Raw genomic sequence first — 21,693 nt, 5'->3', positions numbered from 1 at the left:
CATGCTTAAGGGGTCTGGTTGAGTTGTGTTAGTAGTGTGTTGTCTTCATGTCCATGCTATTACACAGGTATACTAATACACGTGTGATTTCTTCCCCAGTTATTTACATTCACAGACATAACCTTTTCTGTGCTTTCGATATGTCCATCTGTGTATTTGACAAATCATATAAAAGAGAACTTAGTTTAAATCAGGACATCTGTTCATTATATAAAATGACTGTATATCGTCAGCTTTTTTATGGTCTACAGTTTTAATCAGGCTTGACAATGCGTTGGACTATCAATTTGTGATGCATATTTCACATTAACTGACACTTCCTAATTCTCCGGTTCCCACCAGGCCACAGTGGCAGCATTTGCAGCCAGCGAGGGTCACTCTCACCCGCGGGTGGTGGAGCTGCCCAAGACAGATGAAGGTCTTGGCTTTAACGTGATGGGTGGAAAAGAGCAGAACTCACCAATCTACATCTCCCGCATCATCCCTGGAGGCGTAGCTGAAAGGCACGGTGGACTTAAAAGAGGAGACCAACTCTTGTCTGTCAATGGAGTGGTGAGTTGTCAGCGATGTTCCTGTTGTGCAGGATCTTTTGTATTTTGTGAGTCTGTAAGTTAAACATATACGTTTATTTATTAATACATGACGGATTTCAGGACAGACTTTCAAAGCTCAGACAATTTTTACTCATTATAATTTGGTTATGTACCCAGTGGCATGTAAATGAGCAAGATTTAGTTGAGTGAAACCTAATGGGACAAAATAAAAGAGCAAAAAGCACGAGGGTGCTGACTCAAGAATAATTAAAATGGAATCACCTTTTGAAAACATGACTATATTATCATTTTTGTTGTTTTATGAAAGGGATGGTTCACTCAAAAATGAAACTTTACTCACAATTTCCTTACCTTAAATTAGACGTTTAAGAGTTTCTTTTTTCTCACACACAAATTTTCCTTCAGATTATTCAATACTTTATCATGGGTCGCCACAGCGAAATGAACAATCAATTACTACTGTATGACAAATTGTTTTTAGCAGCAGATGCCCTTCATGACGCCCCCATCCCTGATGCCTGTTTCACACATAGTCCATCTGCGGTGTGTGTACGGTCCAGATGCAATAGGTGTGTGAAGAATTGGCCTTTGTGCTTATACACGTTTGCAGTCACCCATTTAATCCTTGGTTTTTATGTCAGTCATTTTAACTTAAATACATGTAAACATTGCACTTCAAAAACAAACATTTTAAAACTTATTAATGACACCAAAAACTGCTCCCCTTGCCTTTTCATTGGTGTCCATATCTTTGCACAAAACAGTTTGTGGGTCATAAGTAATTTTAAATTGTGGACACATAAATATATAGGGGTCATTATCGTTAACATGTTAACATTCCAACCTAACACCCAGGCTGTCTATAATAAAGTTCAACAAAGACTGTTCTTTTCTGACGATAATCCTTTCGTGTTTGTACCAATATGATGACGCTGTTTTATAAACAATTTATTGAATCGTTTTTATCTTCCTGCATTGTAGCTTGGTACGGTAATCTGAGTCTGTCAAATAAGACATGCTAAGTAGCCTGGTAAAGGGGGCAGGCAAGATCATCGGTTGAACCAAACTCGTCCAATGGTAATTTACCGTATATATATTTTAAAGAGAACTTAGGGTATGTTATACACCCTGGACAACCCATTGTATTCTGTTTTTCAGCTGCTGCCACCAGAATGTCGTTTAGAGTTTGCAGGACAAATAGAATTAGAAATCTTTTATAATGGCGGCCATTAGGTCATTAGTCCAGCGGGAAGGGAGATGCATATAAAAAAATTATGTATTGTATGTTGTGTGGTAATATTTTGCAAGTGGTGCTCGCTGCAGAGCCATTTGAGGAGAGCTGAGCTCCAGCGAGGGGGAGCTTAAGCTTGAGCTCCACCTTTTTTGCACTTCTTCTACGAGTGATGTCACTGGGGGTAGGGTTAGGGGTGGGGTTGGTGTACGCATTAAAACAGCTTACAGGAGGAGGAGCGACAGCTCATGCTCCCCCTCGCTGGAGCTCAGCTCTCCTCAAATGGCTCTGCAGCGAGCACCCTCTCATATTTTGTTAATGTGTACATGGAACTTCGCCTGTGTTATGGCACCTTGCTGCAATTTTGGCTTCCCTAAACGAAATAATAAAGTTGGAGTCTGAGTCTGATGAGGAATTTGGTGTTTTTTCACCAGACATGTATCATCCATATCACTTATTTTTTTGAGTAAGTTTTCTGTCAAACAGCCTGTCATGTTTGCCGACTGAGATTGCTCTCCTCTCCATCCAACAGAAATATAGAACAATAATTAATTAATTAATTATGCATATTATGACATTATTACTATTTTGCTTTAATATTCTTTTTTTTTTTTCAAAAAAGACTGCGATTCTTAGTATCTTATCAGGGGTTGCCAGAGTGGAATTAACCAAAAACTAGTGGTGTAACAGATCACAATTCACAGTACAGAAAGCATGCAACACGCAGATTAATAATGTTTTTTGAACTTGTAGGTTAATCCAAGATTTATAACAATTCTAGTGATATCGCCTCGTTGTCATTTAAATCACGTGTATGAAAGCATTTTGGCTTCCATGTAAACTATAATGTTGTCAGAAAAAGTTGTGGTGGCACCTAAATGCTTTCTTAGGTTAATAATTAAAGGTGTTTTCTGTCACTGCTTGTTTAACCTGCATTATTGCATTCAGTCTAAAGCTGCACAATTAATCATTAAAAGATCGTGATCTCAATTCAAACCTGCACAACATAAATGATAAATGATAATGATTTGCATATGTTTAAGCGCTGCATTTGCATCAGTTTGATTGAGAGAGATTCCGTTTTTACACTTTACAAACAATGAAATAACACAGAAGTACTGGTAAAGCAGTTTAAAGTTCAGATATAAACACTGATGTTTGTGGTAAAGATTAAAATCCCTGTTTAATGGAACTTGACGCTGGTGAATAGCAATTACATTGTTTAACCAAAAGGTGACAAACAACCATCAAAACATTGTCACTGAATAGGTTTTCAAAAATGATGAAACATGAAGTTTTATGCGTAAATTGTTGAACCATTACTTGAAAATAAATAAAATATGTTGTACAAAATGTTAGATTTACATATTTAACATTATCAGCAACAGTAGCAAAGGTCATTTTTTGTATTAAATATTTTCCTTTTTTTCAGCTGGTTTCTTCTTGATTTTTATTTTTATTAAAATTACAGGTTCAAAGTTCTGTTTGTTAAAACCAATGGTTTTTGCTGTAATATATTTGTATAAATGGAATACAAATGACATTTGTCTTCCCCCTTTTTTGCTGAATCGAAAAATTGTCCGATCAGTGAACATAGTGTGATCCGAACCTTATGATTTGTAATCTATTTCACCACCACCGCCAACTATTTTGGCATATTTTACACAGCACCCTTCCAGTACTGGAAAACACCCATACACACACATTCACACACACACACACACACACACACACACACACACACACACACACACACACACACACACACACACATACACACACACACACACACACACACACACACACATACATACTCATACACTATGGCCAATTTAGTTCATCCAATTCACCTATACTGCATGTTTTTGGGCTGGGGGGAAACAACACAGAAATGCCATCTGGCCTAACCTGGACTCAAACCAGCAACTTTATTGATGTTAGGCTACAAGTGCTAACCACTAAGCCACCGTTTAAACACGGTACTGCTGCAGATGCACAGCAACTGGAACGCACTGCTGGACCACAACTAGGTGGCAGTGCAAAAGCTGTAACCTGTTAACAGGGACACTGATAAAAATACAGACCGCAAACACACTGCAGACAAAGTATGCATACGCACGCATTATGGCCAATTTACTTTATGCAGTTCCCCAATAGCACATGACTTTGAACTCTGTGGCTCCCAAATCAACCCAATGGGGAGCACATGCAAACTTGAACCAGGGATTTGTGCTGTGAGACAAGCATGCTAACCACTGAGCTACCATGCCACCCACTTTCTTTTTTTCAGTTCAATGCTAAAGAAGAATTCATTCATTCAATATTTTCTTTTCGGCTTAGTCCCTTTATTAATCTAGGGTCGCCACAACGGAATGAACCGCCAACTTATCCAGCATATGTTTTACACAGCGGATGCCCTTCCAGAAACAACCCAACACTGGGAAACACCCATACACTCTTGCATTCATACGCATACACTATAGGCAATTTAGCTTATTCAATTCACCTATAGCTCCACTTTAAATCAGTAGCCACTGGCATCTATAGTAGGAAAAATATATAATAAAAGCCAATGGCTACCACCATTCTTTGGATTATCTTCATCTGTGTTCAGCAGAAGAAAGTAACTCAAACAGGTTTGGAACAAGCGGAGGATACATAAATGATGACAGAGTTTTATTTTTGGGTGAACTTTACCTTCAATACCACAAAACATCGCAGAATGACATGACTGATGTTGGCAGCTGAAGTTTGGGAAACAAATGTCAGCGCAACACAAATATATATTTTTGGCATGAAGTTTTTCAGCTGTCTCTAAAAATGCCTTCACGCTCGATGGCACACTGGCTTTTTAATCGATACACAGATCAGTTTGGTCTGACGTGACATTACTGCTGATTGATCCCTACATTGATCTCAGATCATTTACAACGATCTACAAGGCTGATCAAATCATAGATTAATGCTGTAATAAATCAATTTTTGCAGCTGTTATTATCTCCGATCCATTACACTCTCTCAAGTCTTCAAATCTCTAATTTTTAGGCTAAGCTTGACATTTTAAAATACCAAAATATGACAGAAAGATTACAGCAGGATCTAAAGCTGAAAAGGACAGATGTCAAAATAAATCATCTTTTCATATTTCACCGAAAATGTTTAAAATATGTCAGACTGGAGCCAGATTAAAATGAATCTCCCAGCAAAAAAAAACAAAAAACTGTGCTTCAAGAGAGTCTTTCAGGGAAGCCTTTTGAAGCCAGTCTCTTAGCTCTGCTCTGTTGATATTGACGTTTGTTACAATTTTATTGCATAATTTGAGTTTATAGAAACTAATGTCCACTGTTTTCCTGCTGAACAATGACAGAAGACTTCAGAAAGGAGCCATTTGATTTCATTTGCGTCAAAGTCTGTAATAGAAAGGCGTTTTGTGACAGCATTTGAGAAGCAATTTCTCATTAAACCAAACAAGTCACGGTTCCTGAGCTAATAGGAAATTAATGGCTCTTTTGTGCCAAAATGTAATTGAATGCTCATCATCATGGAGCATTTCTAGTGTGGCTTTGAGCAGACCAAGCTATGAATTTGTATATAATAAAATGCAACAAATAATGAACTTGGATCAAGAGACGTATTTTCGTTTCGCTCCTTTGAATCAGATAACATAAACAACCACAGATTCCTGACTACAGCTTTTTGTCTCCTCAGAGCGTTGAGGGTGAACACCATGAGAAGGCTGTGGAGTTACTGAAAGCAGCCAAAGACAGTGTCAAACTGGTGGTGCGTTACACCCCTAAAGTCCTGGAGGAAATGGAGGCGAGATTCGAGAAACTCCGCACCGCACGCAGACGCCAGCAGCAGCAGATCCTCATGCAACAACAGCAGCAGCAAAACCTGGCCGCCCAGCAAAACCACATGTCGTAGGTGAGGCTTTTCATTGCTTTAAGGGTAACAGGGCGGCAAATGGAGAGGTTATCTGCCCTAGCACACTTTGAGGATGGTGGAGATCCAGTGCTGCATGCTGCCAGTCACCAGTGTCATTCGAAATACAGACAGCTATTGTGTCTGAAACGGTTATGTCATAGTGTGAGAAAATGAATCAATGGAAGCGGTTGGCAAGGAGTGCTGATGACATCACAGACTGAGCCTAATAACCGGGATGTGCTTATCAGGCACTTGTCCAGACATTGAAAGATCTCGCTTAAGGGACTTCCAGAAGAAAATTAAGAACTGTTTAGATGGGAAATCAATCACTGGTTAATTACACCACCTAAAGGGGCTTTTTAAGTCTGTGAATCTTACCAATGGAACAATCTTATGGTTATTCTTTGAATTGAAGTGAAAGAAAATGTTGATTTAGTTTACTCTGACATCTACGTCTTCCGTGGAACCCAATAAAATATGTTCTTTGTAAAGGAGAAGCCAGAAACAACATACTTTTTTGAAAATCGGGTCACATACAACATGTATTATCCATGTACAGCTTTAAAACAGTTACATTTATGAAACACAAACTAATAAATTTGGCAGGATTTTGAGGCTGCAGATTTTCAGTCAATAAAAGTAAACAAGATTGTAAAAAAATAAACAAATTCAAGCTCCACATATACCAGTATCAACACAGGTTCATTTTAGAAAATGTACCCGCGTACACATTTCTGGAGAGTGTGAATTATGTAGCCAGAGCTACGAATTGCTGCATTTCATCTTCAAAACGAACGCTATGGGGCAGTATGACGCTGCCGATGGCTTCTGTTTCTTTTTGCACTACCAGCTTACCACTTATCTCCGTGTGGATGGCTGTTACCAGTTTGCCCAGTTGCTCGCCATGTACAATCTGGCTAAAATGAGAATCACAATTTTTTTTGCATGAAATCAAAATAACAATTTTCTCACGATTCTGTAGACGTAAAATAAAGGTTAATATGAGTAGGCTATTATTATTATATATCATATAATAAATTGATACGTAAATATGTATAAATTTGATACATATATTATGTATCAAACATATGGTAAAACAACAATAATATTTGGCCTATGTGAAGGTCTACTGTTGGTAAAATGATAATAACATTACTAATAATTCCTAACATTTATGTAGCACTTTTCTGGGCACTCAAAGTGCTTTACACAATGGGGGGAAATCTTCTCATCCACCACCATTTTGTATAGACCTTGAATGGTGGATTTCAACAGCCTTTAAATATGTCCTGGTCGTTATTCACAGTAAATTGATGACATCAGAATACACCTATTCAAAATTCTAAAGCTAAATTATTATGTTCGAGACATATGCTTATCATTTGTCATTGACAGCATTATTAGACAATTTTTTTCTCTGGTAAAATGAGATATTTGTCATCATTAGATTCCCTCCTGCATTATAATCAACATTATATAGGCTAGAGTAGTTATACTGACATAGTAAACATTTGTTTTCACGCACAACACTTTGTGTTCACTATAAAAGAAAAAACATCAAGTGCAGGTTGTAATAACTGTAAAAATGTGATCAATTAAATGATATGCATGCCGGTTGCACTTTCACAGCCGCATGCGTTCATGTCATGTGTGCCATCACTCTGAGAAAAAAAAACCCACACACATACATGAGAATCATACTTCCTGCGCGGCTCTCGAACGATCGCACTGTGCAACAAACTGAACGTTATTTACAACTTTTTCAGCTGTTATTCTTAGCCTATACAGGTTCTGTTCACTAAAGTAGACAGCAGGCATGCACTTGCATCCTCTCTGAAGTAAACAAACAGTAGCTACGTCAGCTCATTTATGATTTTGCGGCCGCGAATACATCACTAAATTAAGAAAGAAATGCCATTTTTGGGTGCATAATACCTTATAAATACAGTATGTGACACTTTTAACACCATTTGAAGGTGTCCATGTTGCTGGGCAGCATAAGAACAAGAACAGCAGGCGCGAATGAAACTCACCAGAGAAATTTGACATTTTTAAAAGTGTAAACAGCGGCCTCTGGTGGATTTGCGGGAACAAAAAATGCAAAAAACCAACAACAACAAAAAAAACACGTAGCTCCTGGACGTATTACACACTTTTCAGAAATGTATATAGGGGTACATATTTATAATGAGCCTGGGTTGGCCAATACTTACAAGACAATTCTTCTGATTATTCTAGTATTATTGAGGAGCCGCATTTTTACTGCTTGAATATGAGCCAAGCACAACAGGTCTTTTCTTTAGGACAGCTCTTATCTTCTCTTCAATAGTTTGAATATATATTGACTAATGCCCAGTTCAAACTGCAGGATTTTTAAAGTAGCCGTGTCACAGATGTTTTCACACTGCATGACTATCTGGGCTAGTGTCTTGTCGCTGCTTTGTTTACACTGCAAGATGGATCGGCAGCAGGGGCTTTTACATTTCATGACTTTACAATAAGAAGAATTGCTGGCAACTATATCCAAATCACGTCTCACAGCCAAAAACACACAGTATATCTTTTGTTATTAACTACATAACGAGAAAGAAGCCTTAAATGGGGTAGAAAATGTACATATTTGCTCACCTGAGTTTGAAGGGAATTTGCAATTTCTCCTCAACTTTCTTTTTTAACTTTCTGTATGAAACGTCAAACAGACACGGGTGCTCCTGTCAAACCTGCACTAAGTTTTCCTCCATTTCTTGGGTACAAATCAACTAAAAAAGAGCGCTTTTAACTTCTCCTTCAACCTCCCGCTGGCCTGCAGGTACACACAAACAAGTGAATGCTGCGCTCCTATTGGCTGTAAGTGTTTGCCGATGTTATTTTTAGTCAAAACTCATTTCACACGGCATGATTTGAATCGCCGACAGCTCCAAATATTTAGCACAATGGCGTCTTTGATAGTTCATACTATCAATGTCACTCACGTGCAGGAGCACTGATTTGCCTGTGGTTTCAGGCATTTGTCTGCAATTTCTCAAAACATGTCGGCAATTCAAAATCAGGGCTAAAATCATGCAGTCTGAACTCGGCATAAGAAAGAAAAAAAGAGAAGCTTCTATGCATTTCTTGAAATAAAAGGAAGTTCTATACAATATAAAGCCTGTATTGTAAGCATGTCAGAAGTCTAAAATCTCCACTTTGAAGCTTGAAAAATATAAACAGGCACATTAATCTAATCACTTTGTTAAGTGTTTATGTGAACACTGTGATTGGATTCATAAACCAGAATAATTTTGATTAAATCAGAAAGTACTCTTGTAAGCCGCTAACATAAAATTTCGGACATTTTTAATAAAATTCAACATTTTTTTAGAAATGTTAATAAATAAATAAATATTTTAAATCTAAGTGCTGTTTTTTTTTCTTTGCCATGATGACAGCGCATATTTTACAAGATACTATACTCAGCTTAAAAAGCCATTTTAAAACTGAATTAATTAAGCAAGTTGATTAGTTAATTGGGCGACTTGGATTAATTAGGCAAGTCACTGGACAACAGTTCTGAAGCCAGTAGAAATTTCCTTGCTCTGTTTAACATCACTTGGGAAACATTTGAAAAATAATTTCAGATAATTAATAATTTAGCCTTAAACTATATTAAGCATTAAAGGTGCAGTATGTACTTCTGACTTCTGACCTGGTTCAAAACACATGTAAGAACAGGTTGCCAGATTGTCAAAACCAACAAAGGCTGATTTAAACTGTGTTCTAAAAAAAAGTAAGCACATGATTTTGTCCTAACCAGCACCTGAAATTCATATATTAGAAACGGCTTCTATTTCTTGCAGGTGAACAACAGAAAACTAACAATGATCCCCTCAGGTACACCTCATGTGCTTTACTCAGTGTTAAATACTAATAATGTGAGTTTGAATGCCCCTTTACATGACATTTATTGCCATACTACTGAAAGCAGCAGCAGATAGTTCACATTAGATCTTGAAAACAAAATAAACCATTTGAAATTAAACTTAAGAACTGTAACTCAGTGCAAACCAACACATATCAGTGATTTAGCATGTACATTACATAATGTTTAAGAGCTTTAATATGTATTGATTACATTATAAACCTTACCATTTCGTTGGAGTGTAGTAAGTGTATATATTCTGTGCTTCTGAATGGCTGTATTCAAATTTCTGTCAAGTTTCGTCTGGTGCAAACAGCCAAATTGCTAATCACTGCAAATCTCGTCACGTAGCGTATTGTTAAATATCTGGAAGCATATTATGATGTTGTTCTTTAAAAGAGTCAAAAAATTACAGCATCTTTAATAAAAAACACTGTGATGCACCGTGACACTGTTTCTGTTTGGAGATAATAACTGATATGTCATTTTCAGAATTAACTAGACATGACTTATTAGCTTCTGAAACGGTTCCTCCCTTTTATATTAAAAAGAGAAAGTATGTCATCCTTTATCATTCCCATTATCACTGTTCTGAAATAACAGCACTCTCATTTCCTCAGGATGTCTTTCGTCTTTGCAGATGCAATACAATAAGAGTCAATTCTATTAGTCAGAGACTTTTCCTGACAGAACGCAGCACATCTCCTTGTATTAATGACACTCAGCCTATCTCTCGCCTCATTGCCTCCGAAGAACACAGTTACCTCTCAGCCGCAGTACAGTTGGCAGCATTGTATCCTCACCACAAAAACCATCCGAGCCTAAAATGAAGTTATAAGCAGTGGCGAATCACTTCTCACAGAGGCACCGGCTACCGTACACTTATCACCAAAGGGCTATTGGAATTCCTTGCACATCTCTTGTTGTGGCTAAATCCTTAGCTGTAAAAAAATCATATGTGCTTCTGGGCTGCTGAGTATTTTTGGGATGCTTTGTCTGGGCGAGAGGATCATGGGAAGAGAGCTGAGCCCAGATCATCCCCATCAAGTTTGGCATACGGACTAAACAGCAAAGCCACAGTGACCAGGGAACACTTGGCCACTGCTAAACAGCTGGACACACGAACATGCGTCTAAAAAACAAACAAGATCAGGAACCATATTAAACACCCACTCCTTTTTGGCAACTCCCCTAGAGTTACACAGTTGAGTTTTGCCAATCAATGAGTCTGGCGGGAGCTTAGCTTAGCATAATTTACTAAATTGGATTAGACCATTAGCATTTCGTTTTGATCATTTTTCTATTTAAAGGCTGACTCTTGACTCTTTTCTAGGCCGATATGGCTATAGGAACTATACTTTCATTTTGGCTTAATAATAAAGGAACTTTGCTGCCGTACCATGGCTGCATTAGGTGCAATGATATTACGCGGGATGCTTCAATGATTTATGCTAAACTAACGCTCAATACAAATTTTCTTTTTGTACCCCTTGCTTTTCCCCTTCCCCTAGGCCCTTGAAACAGAATGTGAAGGGCTTCAAAATTAACCCCTAAGAAATGGGACACCACTAGGCATGGGACGAACATGTCAGTATTTGACATCAATATGACGTTGGATTTTGGTCACTTTCCAATACAACCTAAAATTAACAAAATATCATCAATGTCATTTCACATTGTTATTGGACATCAAAATAACATTGACCTTAGACACTGGTGAACTAAATCTAACCTAATATTAATGTCTTATGATGTTGTGTAATACCAACCCTGGCAATATATTGCTTCAAACTATTAAAAGTAATTTTTCAAACTTTTTTTTAACATCAACAGTTGTTGAGGAAAAGATCAAGGTCCCATAAACGCAATTCAATAGCATAAATAAATAAAAATTACGAAAACACAAGAAAAATTGTGAAGTTTTTTGTTTTGTTTTGTTTTATTTAAACAAGAATTTAAACTTTTTAGTTTTTATTTTTTTTACATTTAGGAGTCCTAAATTTAGGACTAATTTATTATTTTTTAGAATGTCTTTTTTCCCCACACGTCTTTCCACACCACTGATGGGCTTTTTTGGGGGGGCTGATTGAGCATGTTGAATTTTCTTCCTTTGGTGCCGTCAGTGAGAAAGCTAGTGCCTGATTGCCTCAGTTTAGTAAACGAGTCAGTGCATGAGAATAAAAGTAAAAATGAAGAAAGTGAGCAAAGGATTCAAGATGACATATAGAGGGATGTAGAAGACATATAGAAGGATGTTTTAATTGTTTATTTTACTTCAGCATATTAATGAGCGAGCTTATTCACAACATGAGCTTACTGAAGTGAACAAAGATCAACATTATTCATTGTTCAAAATGTGGGCAAGTGTTGGGTTGTTTATGGTTTTGTATATACTACATGCAGCTGTAGTTTTGATTTATTTTATGAATGATGAATATATTAATGTTAAAGCAGAAAGTTTCACAAGTAAACATGCAAGTTGCAACAAGGGGCAAAAAAGTGTATAGGTCAGGGAGCTGTCATGCAATAGGCTACAAAATAACAGGCCTAAAATTACTAAAATAAATCACACACACACACACACACACACACACACACACACACAAATGACAATAATTTTCCCTTATAACATATCAATTCAAGCAGTCAAGTTTATGAAATAGCTGATGACACCATGCGATCCCAAAAATCGGACAAAAGATAAACGAGACTTAAACTAGCCTATTGCTGAGCAAAGACAACAAAGAAAACATTTAAAAAATTAAGCTGTGGTGTTTACAACATGCACCTATTCAAGACTGTTACGTCACGTAGGTAATTTGGGCCACCTGATTTGACGGTTTTCCCGACTGTGTGAATTGGTCTAAGCGACTAATTTAAATATGTGTGTTCAACATATGTAGTTTGTACGTTTATGGATGCGGTGGTAAACTTGAAACAGAGCAAGTTGTTTTACCTGTAAACAGTTGAGTTTCTCCTCAGACGCAGTGCTGTAATGGCGGGTTATTTGAGCGCGGCCACAAGATGTCGCTATTTTATCAGTGAATCGGATTCCTCAAAACCGATAGCCGATTATCAAATAAATTCTTGAAAATCTGGAAAAAAATGTTGGTAAAATTGACTACCGGTCAATCTTAGCTTTTACGTCTACAAAAGTGCCAATTCATAACAATTAGGGGATGAAAGAAACTTTGGACAAAGGTAACAAAGCTATTTTTCTCAAAGGCCTGACATTTGCTTTCCTGGTTGTAACATAAGCAATTAATACCTTATTTTAACTTCCAAGTTAGAGTTTGCAGTGTTTGGATTCAGTTGTTTTAAAAAAATAATGCATATTGCCAATATATATTCAAAAAATTTAGAAAATATAAACATTTTGCATTGTTGGGTTGCCTTTTGTCATAGTCAGATATATTTAATATAAACAAGATTTAGCTATTAAATCTAGCAAATATTGTTGTGTACTTTTGACCCAGATGTGTTATTTTCGTCCATATACTGATGTGGTCGAAAAATGGCCAACTTTTGTTTAATGTGAAGTTATATTGAAATTGATCTACAGTGGTACAAAATAACACCTTACTTTGATAGACCACTCTTGTTAGTTAGTTAACCCCAGCAAAAATGTTACACTATAAATGTAAGTAGGCCTATTGCAGTTTAGCAAATGATAATAGGCCAACGCAAAATAATAAAATAATAGATCATAAAAATAATAAAATAATAATAAAAAAATTATAATAATAACAACGTGGATGTTCATAAGGTATCATACGATTAACACTTTGTTTATATAAAGTCTACCATTCAAGCACAAATTTTGATGGCCCCTTGAACTTGTCTCTCAGCTTTTGTTGTTTGGTTTTTTTCACAGGCTGTTCCAAAAGAAGAAAAAGTAGAGGACACTGGGTGAGACTTGCTGAATCTTACAGTCGTGATGTAAGGAGGTCTGCGAGATCTCGGAAGAGGATCCTTACTGTTCTCCAGTGAAGACTATCCTCTTTCAGTCAACTACCTACAACTCAAAAAGACTGAAAACTCCATGACCTGTGTTCCAAATTGGTGCTTGGAAAAATGTTCATTGTGGCATAGAGGAAGGCTAGCACTGACTACATGGTTTTACACCTGCTTGTTCATATTTCAGTTGTCTGAAACCAATCGCAAGTTGTGACCCTCCTACAAAGTCCCTCTTGTAGTTTTGTGATAATGTGTTTCCTCAACATGTGTTTCTAAAGCATTCAGCATTTTGTTTTAAGATCCTTTTTGTTGCCACAGCATTGTACAGTAACCTTTCGAATGGTTCTTTTGGTGCTGGTGTCTCTGTGAATAGAAAGCGCTTTTTATGTCTGCCATCCTTAATTGGATAACTGAGGTATTTTATACCATATTGTAGCAAGGGATATTTTGTAAAGAAAGTAAATTTAGCAATAACACTTGTTTGTCGCATTCTGCTGTAAAATTATGGGTAAAAGGTCAACTTTAAGTGTGCAAAATTAATATTCCGAGGGTAAAATTACTGCAAAACTGTATCTTATGCACCATGTGACATAAGTCAGACTAAACCATAAACATCATTTGCACAGAATGTTCTTACGAGATCACTGTATCACAGTGCCATTGACAGAGATTATCTTGTACATTTGGCTTATTGTATGGCAGACAAGCTTTAAAAGTAAAGTGTGTATTTTTTGTGCCATGAAACAAAAATGTTGACTGTTTTCGGACAGGTTTTCAGAACACTTTCTACCATTGGTTTGCAAACATTTTGTTAATCTTAAAAAAAAGTTAACAAGTATATATGAACACATTGCAGTTTGTCTGCACATCCAACTATAAGCATTTGAGGTAAACCAACGGCAGAAACAATACTTATTTTCACAATTTTGTTTCACGAAACAAGCGGTGCAGAAATTGCCCACTTTACCTTCAACAGGTCATGTATTCATGAAAGCTGTACAGTTTTGATGAGGATGTTATGTCACTACTAAAGTTAAAGTCTAATGTAGAAATATTCTATTTAAGTTCAGATATTTATAGTAGATATTATGAAATTATTTACTATGAGGACAAACAGAATGTCAAACACAGATACATGATATCTACATATAGAAGTGAATCATAACATAGTATTTTATTTTATCAATAAGTTTATTATTTCAAGAGTTTGGAAAGATTATTAACTGTGCTGTTCTGTATTATGTTATTTTCTCAAAACCGTCCACCTTATTCACAAAAAAAAAAAAAAAAAAAAAACATTGTCCTGTTTTGACAATCAAATTAAAAAGCAAGCATAAAACATTTTATTTTGTAAAGCTACATCTTTAACATTTCAGAGCTTCATTCCCTCAACAAAAGCTGGCCAAATGTCTATCCATTACAGTGCTGTAGCCGTACTGTTAGTTCAAGTCTAATAGAAGCAAACTTGTAAATCAGCAAGTAGTCGATGACCACCACCAGTAATCAAAGGTAATATTGTATCGGTGTTATTGTAATTTGGTTTGATGGTTTTCCTGATGTAGGATTTTGGTAGATACTTAAATTAGCTCCTCTGTTGGTTGTTTTTTGAGTAATCTCAGACTGTAGGTAACATGTAAACGTGTCATCCTAATACGTAGGCGAAATCACACCAAGCTGTGAAGGTGATTTGTTCCTTGATTGTCAATCAGTTCATTTTAATGGATTCTCTTCCCTTTTATATGTTTACTTACAGACTTTCTTATTAATGACTTGCATTTTTGAGGCTGGACAAGCTGATCTTATTATACAGCGAAAAAATACCAAGTGATATGCAATTGTTATACATATTATATTTGTACAAATAAATATGTGTGCGTGTGTGCAATGCCTCGTCTGTTGGTTTCTTGACTACCGAAAAAATCCAGCTTGATTTGGTAAATTATTTAAACGGATGTATGACACTACAACCCACCCTGTCAGTGGAAGACGAGAATATTGTACTATAAAGTACATATGAGATGATACAAACTCAAATTAGAAGATAAAATTCTACAGAACAAGCAACTGCATGCAAGCCATAGTGTAACTTACAATTCAGACACCCCATACTTTCTTGTTCTACAGCAAAATCTGTTGCACTCTGTGTATTTCCTGAAATAATCAGCGCATTAACAAAACAGAGTGAATAATTCAATGACTTGCTCAATACTCAGAAAAGCCAATAGTCAACACCTGCGTGTGCAATGATGCAACCTGCAGAAACAGTTACTAAATATTCCACTGTGCAGACTTGCTTTGTGCATCACACTAACGTTTTGCATCACTGCTCTCATTTTCTTCAGTATACGAGTTTAAAGTCAAGTCTTCTTTATTTGTGAATAAAGAAGACAAGAGGGTTTAATCCAAAGACACAATCTCTGATGTGTTTAATAAAGGTTGAAGTCACTAGCTTGTGCAGTGAAAGTCTTTTACACTATATCAGGCATCAAATGGGTGGATAAATAGCCCAACTGCCCTTGTCACATTGCTTCAGATGAACATTACAAAGAGGCTAATGCAGAAACTCACTGGTTGTTTGCAGGGAAGATGCTTTTAATGCTTATGCATTTTTAGGTTCAGTCTAAAAAGTATCTCCAAGTGAACCAGGGCTAAATGCATCATTTAAAAAATAACAAATGTGAACACATCCTTAATCTTAATATGGCAGACTCAGAAAAGAGGCCTACTAAAACCAATAGCTAAAGCGCATGCAAGTCATTTTATTATTTATTTTCATGCAATATTATCTTTTCCATTATTTTATTATATTTTATTTATTATTTATTATAATTCCATTTCTTTTACTTATTCATTGCAGCTCTTATTTTTAGGTATTAATACTTTGTAAGGAAACTAGTTCTTCATTTATTAAATAATTCTATGTATTTATTAGATTTAGTATCATTACACAGTTCTCTGTAATACTTGATTCTGATTGGTCAATCACAACAATCCAAGATATCCAAGGTAGTCAAAAAGTTGTGTCCCTTAAATATGGCCCAATGCAGTTGCTGCATGTTTATAAATGTACGAATTTAATTAATACATTTAATTAATATGAGTTTAAAAATTATTAAAGTTCAGAGCTATGCTTTGTGTCTAATTGTTTCGATTTTGGCAAACAGCCTTGTAATAAGTAGGATGATGTACATATTGTAAACACATTGTTAAGCCCTTATGCAGCTTATTGGCCATTAGTCTATGAGATTAAACTAGTGCACTATAAAGTATGCTACTATTAACTGAAGTAAATACAAAATGTGCACTAGTCACAACTGGTATAGTCTAAAGTAAAGGGATATCTCTATGACATAAATAAGTCAATGGCATTTTTTAAATGGATAACCAGTAGACATTTATTAAGCCTACTCCAGGGCTGCCCAAACCCAGTGTCCTGCATATTTGAGTTCCAACCCTAACAAAACACAACTGAACCAGCTAATCAAGCTCTTTTTAGGTATACTTGAAAGCTCCAGGCAGGAGTGTTTAAGGAAGTTGGAGCTAAGACACCGGCCCTCCAGGACCGATTTTGTGCACCCCTGACCTACTCATTCAATAAGTAATAGTATCTAAACATAAGTAATGAATAAGCACAAGTAAGTCTATCTAATAAATAAGATCCTGCATGTGATTTTTAAAAAAAAGATAGTGATAACCTAAAGAATAAGCAGCTACTAGTACATTTTAGCATAGATGTTATAAGCTTAAGGGCAAAACAATATATGTATATATATATATATATATATATATATATATATATATATATATATATATATAGTGAACAAACAATAATAAATCATTAACTGTTTCAAACTAAAATAAATCTTTATTAGAAAATTATGCAAAGCGCACATAGGATAAATGTGCATCACTGATGTGACCCATTTGTTAAATGAGCTTTTGTAATTACTCAAAATCTGTACTAACAAAAGTAATGCTCATAAATATTGTCGATGCAACTTCCTCTGGCAGAAAATGCACAGGGCTGAGCAAAATCCTGACAACAACAGATTATATCCATTTGGAAAAAACCTCCAGCTTGGACCTTTTTAAATATTTTATTTATCACTGAGAAAAGTACGCCCACAGCATCACATTGATTTACTTATATCAAAGTGGATTTGCAGTCGGAACTGTAGGGCTGGTGAATTTTAAATCAGAGCGATATATCTAAACGTGCATGTTTCATCAATCTTGGTAGATCAGATTCTTTTGTTTTAGCTCTGTGTTTAAGATTAATTGAAGGAATTAATAAAATCTTTAGATCTAACATTTCGTAATAGGTGATTTTTTTCGGCATGAACAGTTGCATGTTAGTGAACAAACAATAATGAATCATTAAATGTTTCAAACTAAAATAATTTACTATTGATGTTAAAAGCTTTTAAGTTAACCTACTGTATGAATACAAAACAATTTTAAAACAACATAAACATTAGATTACTCTTCTTTGAATATATATAGATATATGAAGAAGAGTTGATATCACATGAGTAGCAGTGCAATGTGGCTGTATATTGGCACTGGTGGGAGGTGTGCGTTGGCGCGAGGCCACAGGCAGAGTGCCTTTGATAATATAGAGCTATATATATTGCACTGCTATGAGTATAATATTGTGTTTATACAAGAGTTTGACAGCATAATCATGTATATAAAAAAGAAAATCAAACACGGAGTCAAAAAATTCTGTTTTATGATGAACTCATTCAAATCTGCAGCTGACTTCGGAACAGGAGGCAGGCACGATGATATTATGCAGCCCCTGAAAATAGTCCTCAGCACCAAGCCCTACAATTACCAGCTAGATTTAGCATAATATTTCTGAGCCTCATTCAACCATGGTACCATGCAGCAAACTTCCTTGATCATTATAAATGAAATTGAATAAAATAATAGTTTTTTTTTTGTGTAAAGTGTTCATTTAAATTTATCCAAATTTATAAACATTGTTACGTGTAACTTTATAAAATTCTAGGGTAAAAAGGCCCAGTTCGGGTTTTACAGGACAAAAACTAATATCAAATGAGAAACCATGCAGTAAAAAAGCAAAAACCACCAGGCAAAATTAGTTTAATGATTTTGTATTAAAAAAAACCCATTATGAGTTGAAAAGTAACAATACTGGAATATGCTCATTTTTTGCAAGTAAAACAGGATGTAAGGCCTTGCAGTGTAATTTCATAAAGGAAAAAAAATTATAAAGGTGAAGCTCCACAGACCCCTGGAGCTTTTACCATTCTTACTTTTGTCAATGCACTTGAGAAAATACTGCGCTCTGGTGGATAAAGGTTATTAGTGCACTGTTGTTAAAAAGGTCAATGAAAATTCATTGAACTACATCCTTTTTTGTCCCATTTCATTGGACAAAGCTTTTAAGGCATGTTCCAGAGCAAAAAAATAAAAATAAAAAATGGAGAAAAATGTTTCATAAAAGCTTTTAGCGTGCATTTAGGGCAGTTTATTCAAAGCCTCTAATGCTGTAAAGGGTTAACAATAAACCCAATATACGAATCATTTAATGGATTCTAGTAGAGTTTAGCCATAGATATTTCCTGTATTGAGTGTGGAGTAATAGCCAGGTGGGCGACAGGATTGCTTACTGAAATTGAATCTACTATACTTAAAGCGTCTGAAAGACTTGCAGTGAAAGATCCTCTAATGCATTACTGAAACTTTTCACGGAGCTAAATTAGCTCAGAGTCTGAATAGGCACATTATGAAATGGGGATATCATTCTTTAATGAGGCAAGCAGGAAGAGATTTTAGTACAGGGGTGACCAACCCTGTTCCTGGAGAACTTTCTGCAGATTTCAGTTGCAACCTATATCAAACACACCTGCCTGTAATTAGCAAGAGCCGTTCAGGTGCTAATTAATTGGTTCAGGTGTGTTTAATCAGGGTTGGATCTGAACTTTGCAGGTAGGTTGATCTCCAGAAACAGTGTTGAGCACCCCTGAACTAGTACAACAAGACTAAAATGACTAAAGTTGCTAATAAAAAGAATTAATGCACATTATACATTTATATTGGCCTAATATATTGATAAAGGGCAGCTCTACAGATTTATTTATTTCCTTAATTTATTGAATACTTTAAAGTGCCTTTGCTTCTTTCATTTATTTTCTTTCAGCTTAGTTTCTATTTCAGAGGTCGTCACAGCAAAAGAAACCACCTATTAGTTTCAACTTCTAGCATATATATTATACGGCTGATGCTATTCTAGCTTAAACCCACTTGGAATCACCCATACGCACTCACTCACACACACTCAAACACTACTGCAAATTTAGTTTAAGTTCACCTATACTGCATGTATTTGGACTGTGGATAAAAATGTACCAGCCCAAGGAAACCCACACAAACACATGAAGAACATGCAAACTATACACAGAAATGCCAACTGGCCAAGCCAGGACTCAAACCAGCAAGCTTCTTGCTGTGACAGAACAGTACAAACCAGTGTCTTTATTTAACATTTTTTTCAACTACAGAGTAATATTAATCAACTACATGCACTTGCTGTTTGGTTAGGGTGTAAGTTTAGCTGCATTGAATTATGTATTATTTTAAATTACTATAGAAAGTACATGGAAAATGTTTTACACTCACATCTTAAAATTGTGTTAAAGAATATATTTTTTAACGTTATGTATATTGAAAAACTTTTTTTTTTTTTTACTTGGAGTTTGCCTTTTTGTAATACAAAAAAAAAAAAAGTCTTTAAATCTACAGTGGGTTAAATTTATTTTATCTGAACAAGACAATTATTTACTTGAAAAAAAACGCAAAATAAATCGAAAACCAAAACCCAGTATACAAGGGGATTAAAAAAAAGCAATACCACAACTTTGAAAATTTATAAAAGAAAACCTAGAACCTTGGGTAATTAATAAACGGTAGAAGTATTTCTTTTTTAGTAGAGCTCATAGATGTTCAATATAGTCCCCTCCAGACACTTGAGTGACATTAACCCGAAAGTTGTGGTATTCTTTTTTTTAGTGACCCTGTATTTAACAATTCATTTTCGTATATAAGTGTCACTAAGGACAAAGGGAACCAGGGACAAGTTCGATACTATTATGCGGACGGCAGATGGTAAACCGTAATAGATATGGATATATATGACGATGATGGCTAGATGATACTGGAATGGACCGGAGAAGATGGGGAACCAGGAACATAGATGGACGAACTCGGGGAAATCGACGACAACCAGTGGAGGGACCAGAAGAAACCTCACTAGGAAGGAGAAACGCACACACCTGAGATCATATGAAACAAGAGAAGCAAATAAACTTAGAAACAAGTGATCGCTACTGACCATGAAGAGAGTGTTGTCCTTCGAGGCTGGAAACCGAGTGTAGTGATGTGCTGGGTTTTATGGGACTGAGGTGATCACTTGGGATGACGTGCAGGTGCGGGGCTAATCAGAACGCAGGTGACTGTGATCTGAGTGATTTGATTGTTAGTTGGGAGAACCTGGCCTGGCTGTTAAGGCAAGTGTCTATTTAAATGCTTTAAATTCCATTCGTTAATATAAAATCAACAAGAAACTATACACTTCTGATGTGTTCATTTATATTTCATGATCATACTGTTATTATATTTCAGTAAAATTTATTAAAACTGGTGGTCTTTTCGTGTGACATCATATGACTCTTGTTACAACATTTTACAAATAAACATTTTAAAAATGTAAAGTGTTATGACACTGTAGATGGCATCTCTAAAAATCATGATCAAAATTTATCATAATTTTCTTAGAACTTGACATGTTGTAATTTATGGGGGAACAATCTAAATCTAAAGCTGTGGTACACTTTGTTATTTTGATGTTTGAAAACTCTTTTCCATGTTTGACCAATGTAAATGTAAAGTAAAATAAAGGATTTCATATGTTATATATATATATATATATATATATATATATATATATATATATATATATATATATATATATATATATATATATATATATATATATACATATATGTATTAGTTGGCTTTTCCTTTGGCCATTTCTGGTTAAATTATATCAATGTACTTTGATATTACTGTATATGAGGGATCTATAAATACAGATGGTGACA

At 35.6% G+C, this 21,693-nt stretch overlaps 2 protein-coding genes and 1 long non-coding RNA gene across 9 annotated transcripts in view; 1 reads left to right on the top strand and 2 right to left on the bottom strand.

Moving 5' to 3' along the window:
* Positions 1–12,616, bottom strand: part of acss3 (acyl-CoA synthetase short chain family member 3) — a 239,992-nt gene extending 227,376 nt beyond the window's left edge. For all 6 annotated transcript variants that reach the window (XR_015483149.1, XR_015483147.1, XR_015483148.1 and 3 more), the window contains exons 1-2: positions 12,564–12,616; positions 461–604 (exon numbers count right to left, since the gene is read on the bottom strand). The gene's annotated coding sequence lies outside the window, so the exon portion shown is untranslated. The remainder of the gene's footprint in view (positions 1–460; positions 605–12,563) is intronic.
* lin7a (lin-7 homolog A (C. elegans)) overlaps positions 1–15,449 on the top strand; it is a 99,920-nt gene extending 84,471 nt beyond the window's left edge. The window contains exons 4-6 of one of the 2 annotated variants that reach the window (XM_087246286.1): positions 343–552; positions 5,494–5,705; positions 13,482–15,449. In XM_087246286.1, coding sequence (XP_087102412.1) covers positions 343–552; positions 5,494–5,705; positions 13,482–13,506 — 447 coding nt within the window. In that variant the 3' untranslated portion in view covers positions 13,507–15,449. 2 annotated transcript variants of the gene reach the window in all.
* A 4,879-nt stretch (positions 15,450–20,328) lies between these two features.
* On the bottom strand, positions 20,329–21,034 carry LOC147844712 (uncharacterized). The gene is made up of 2 exons (XR_015483184.1): positions 20,925–21,034; positions 20,329–20,842 (listed from the first exon to the last, which is right to left on the bottom strand). It is a non-coding gene; the product is annotated as an uncharacterized LOC147844712 (long non-coding RNA).
* Positions 21,035–21,693: the final 659 nt, after the last annotated feature.

This window comes from Danio rerio, chromosome 4 (genome assembly GCF_052040795.2).
Source record: "Danio rerio strain M-AB ecotype USA chromosome 4, GRCz13ab, whole genome shotgun sequence".
In the NCBI taxonomy this organism is placed as follows: Eukaryota; Metazoa; Chordata; class Actinopteri; order Cypriniformes; family Danionidae; genus Danio; species Danio rerio.
The sequence above is the reverse complement of the archived record's forward strand: the minus strand, read 5'-3'. Positions and strand labels throughout refer to the sequence as shown.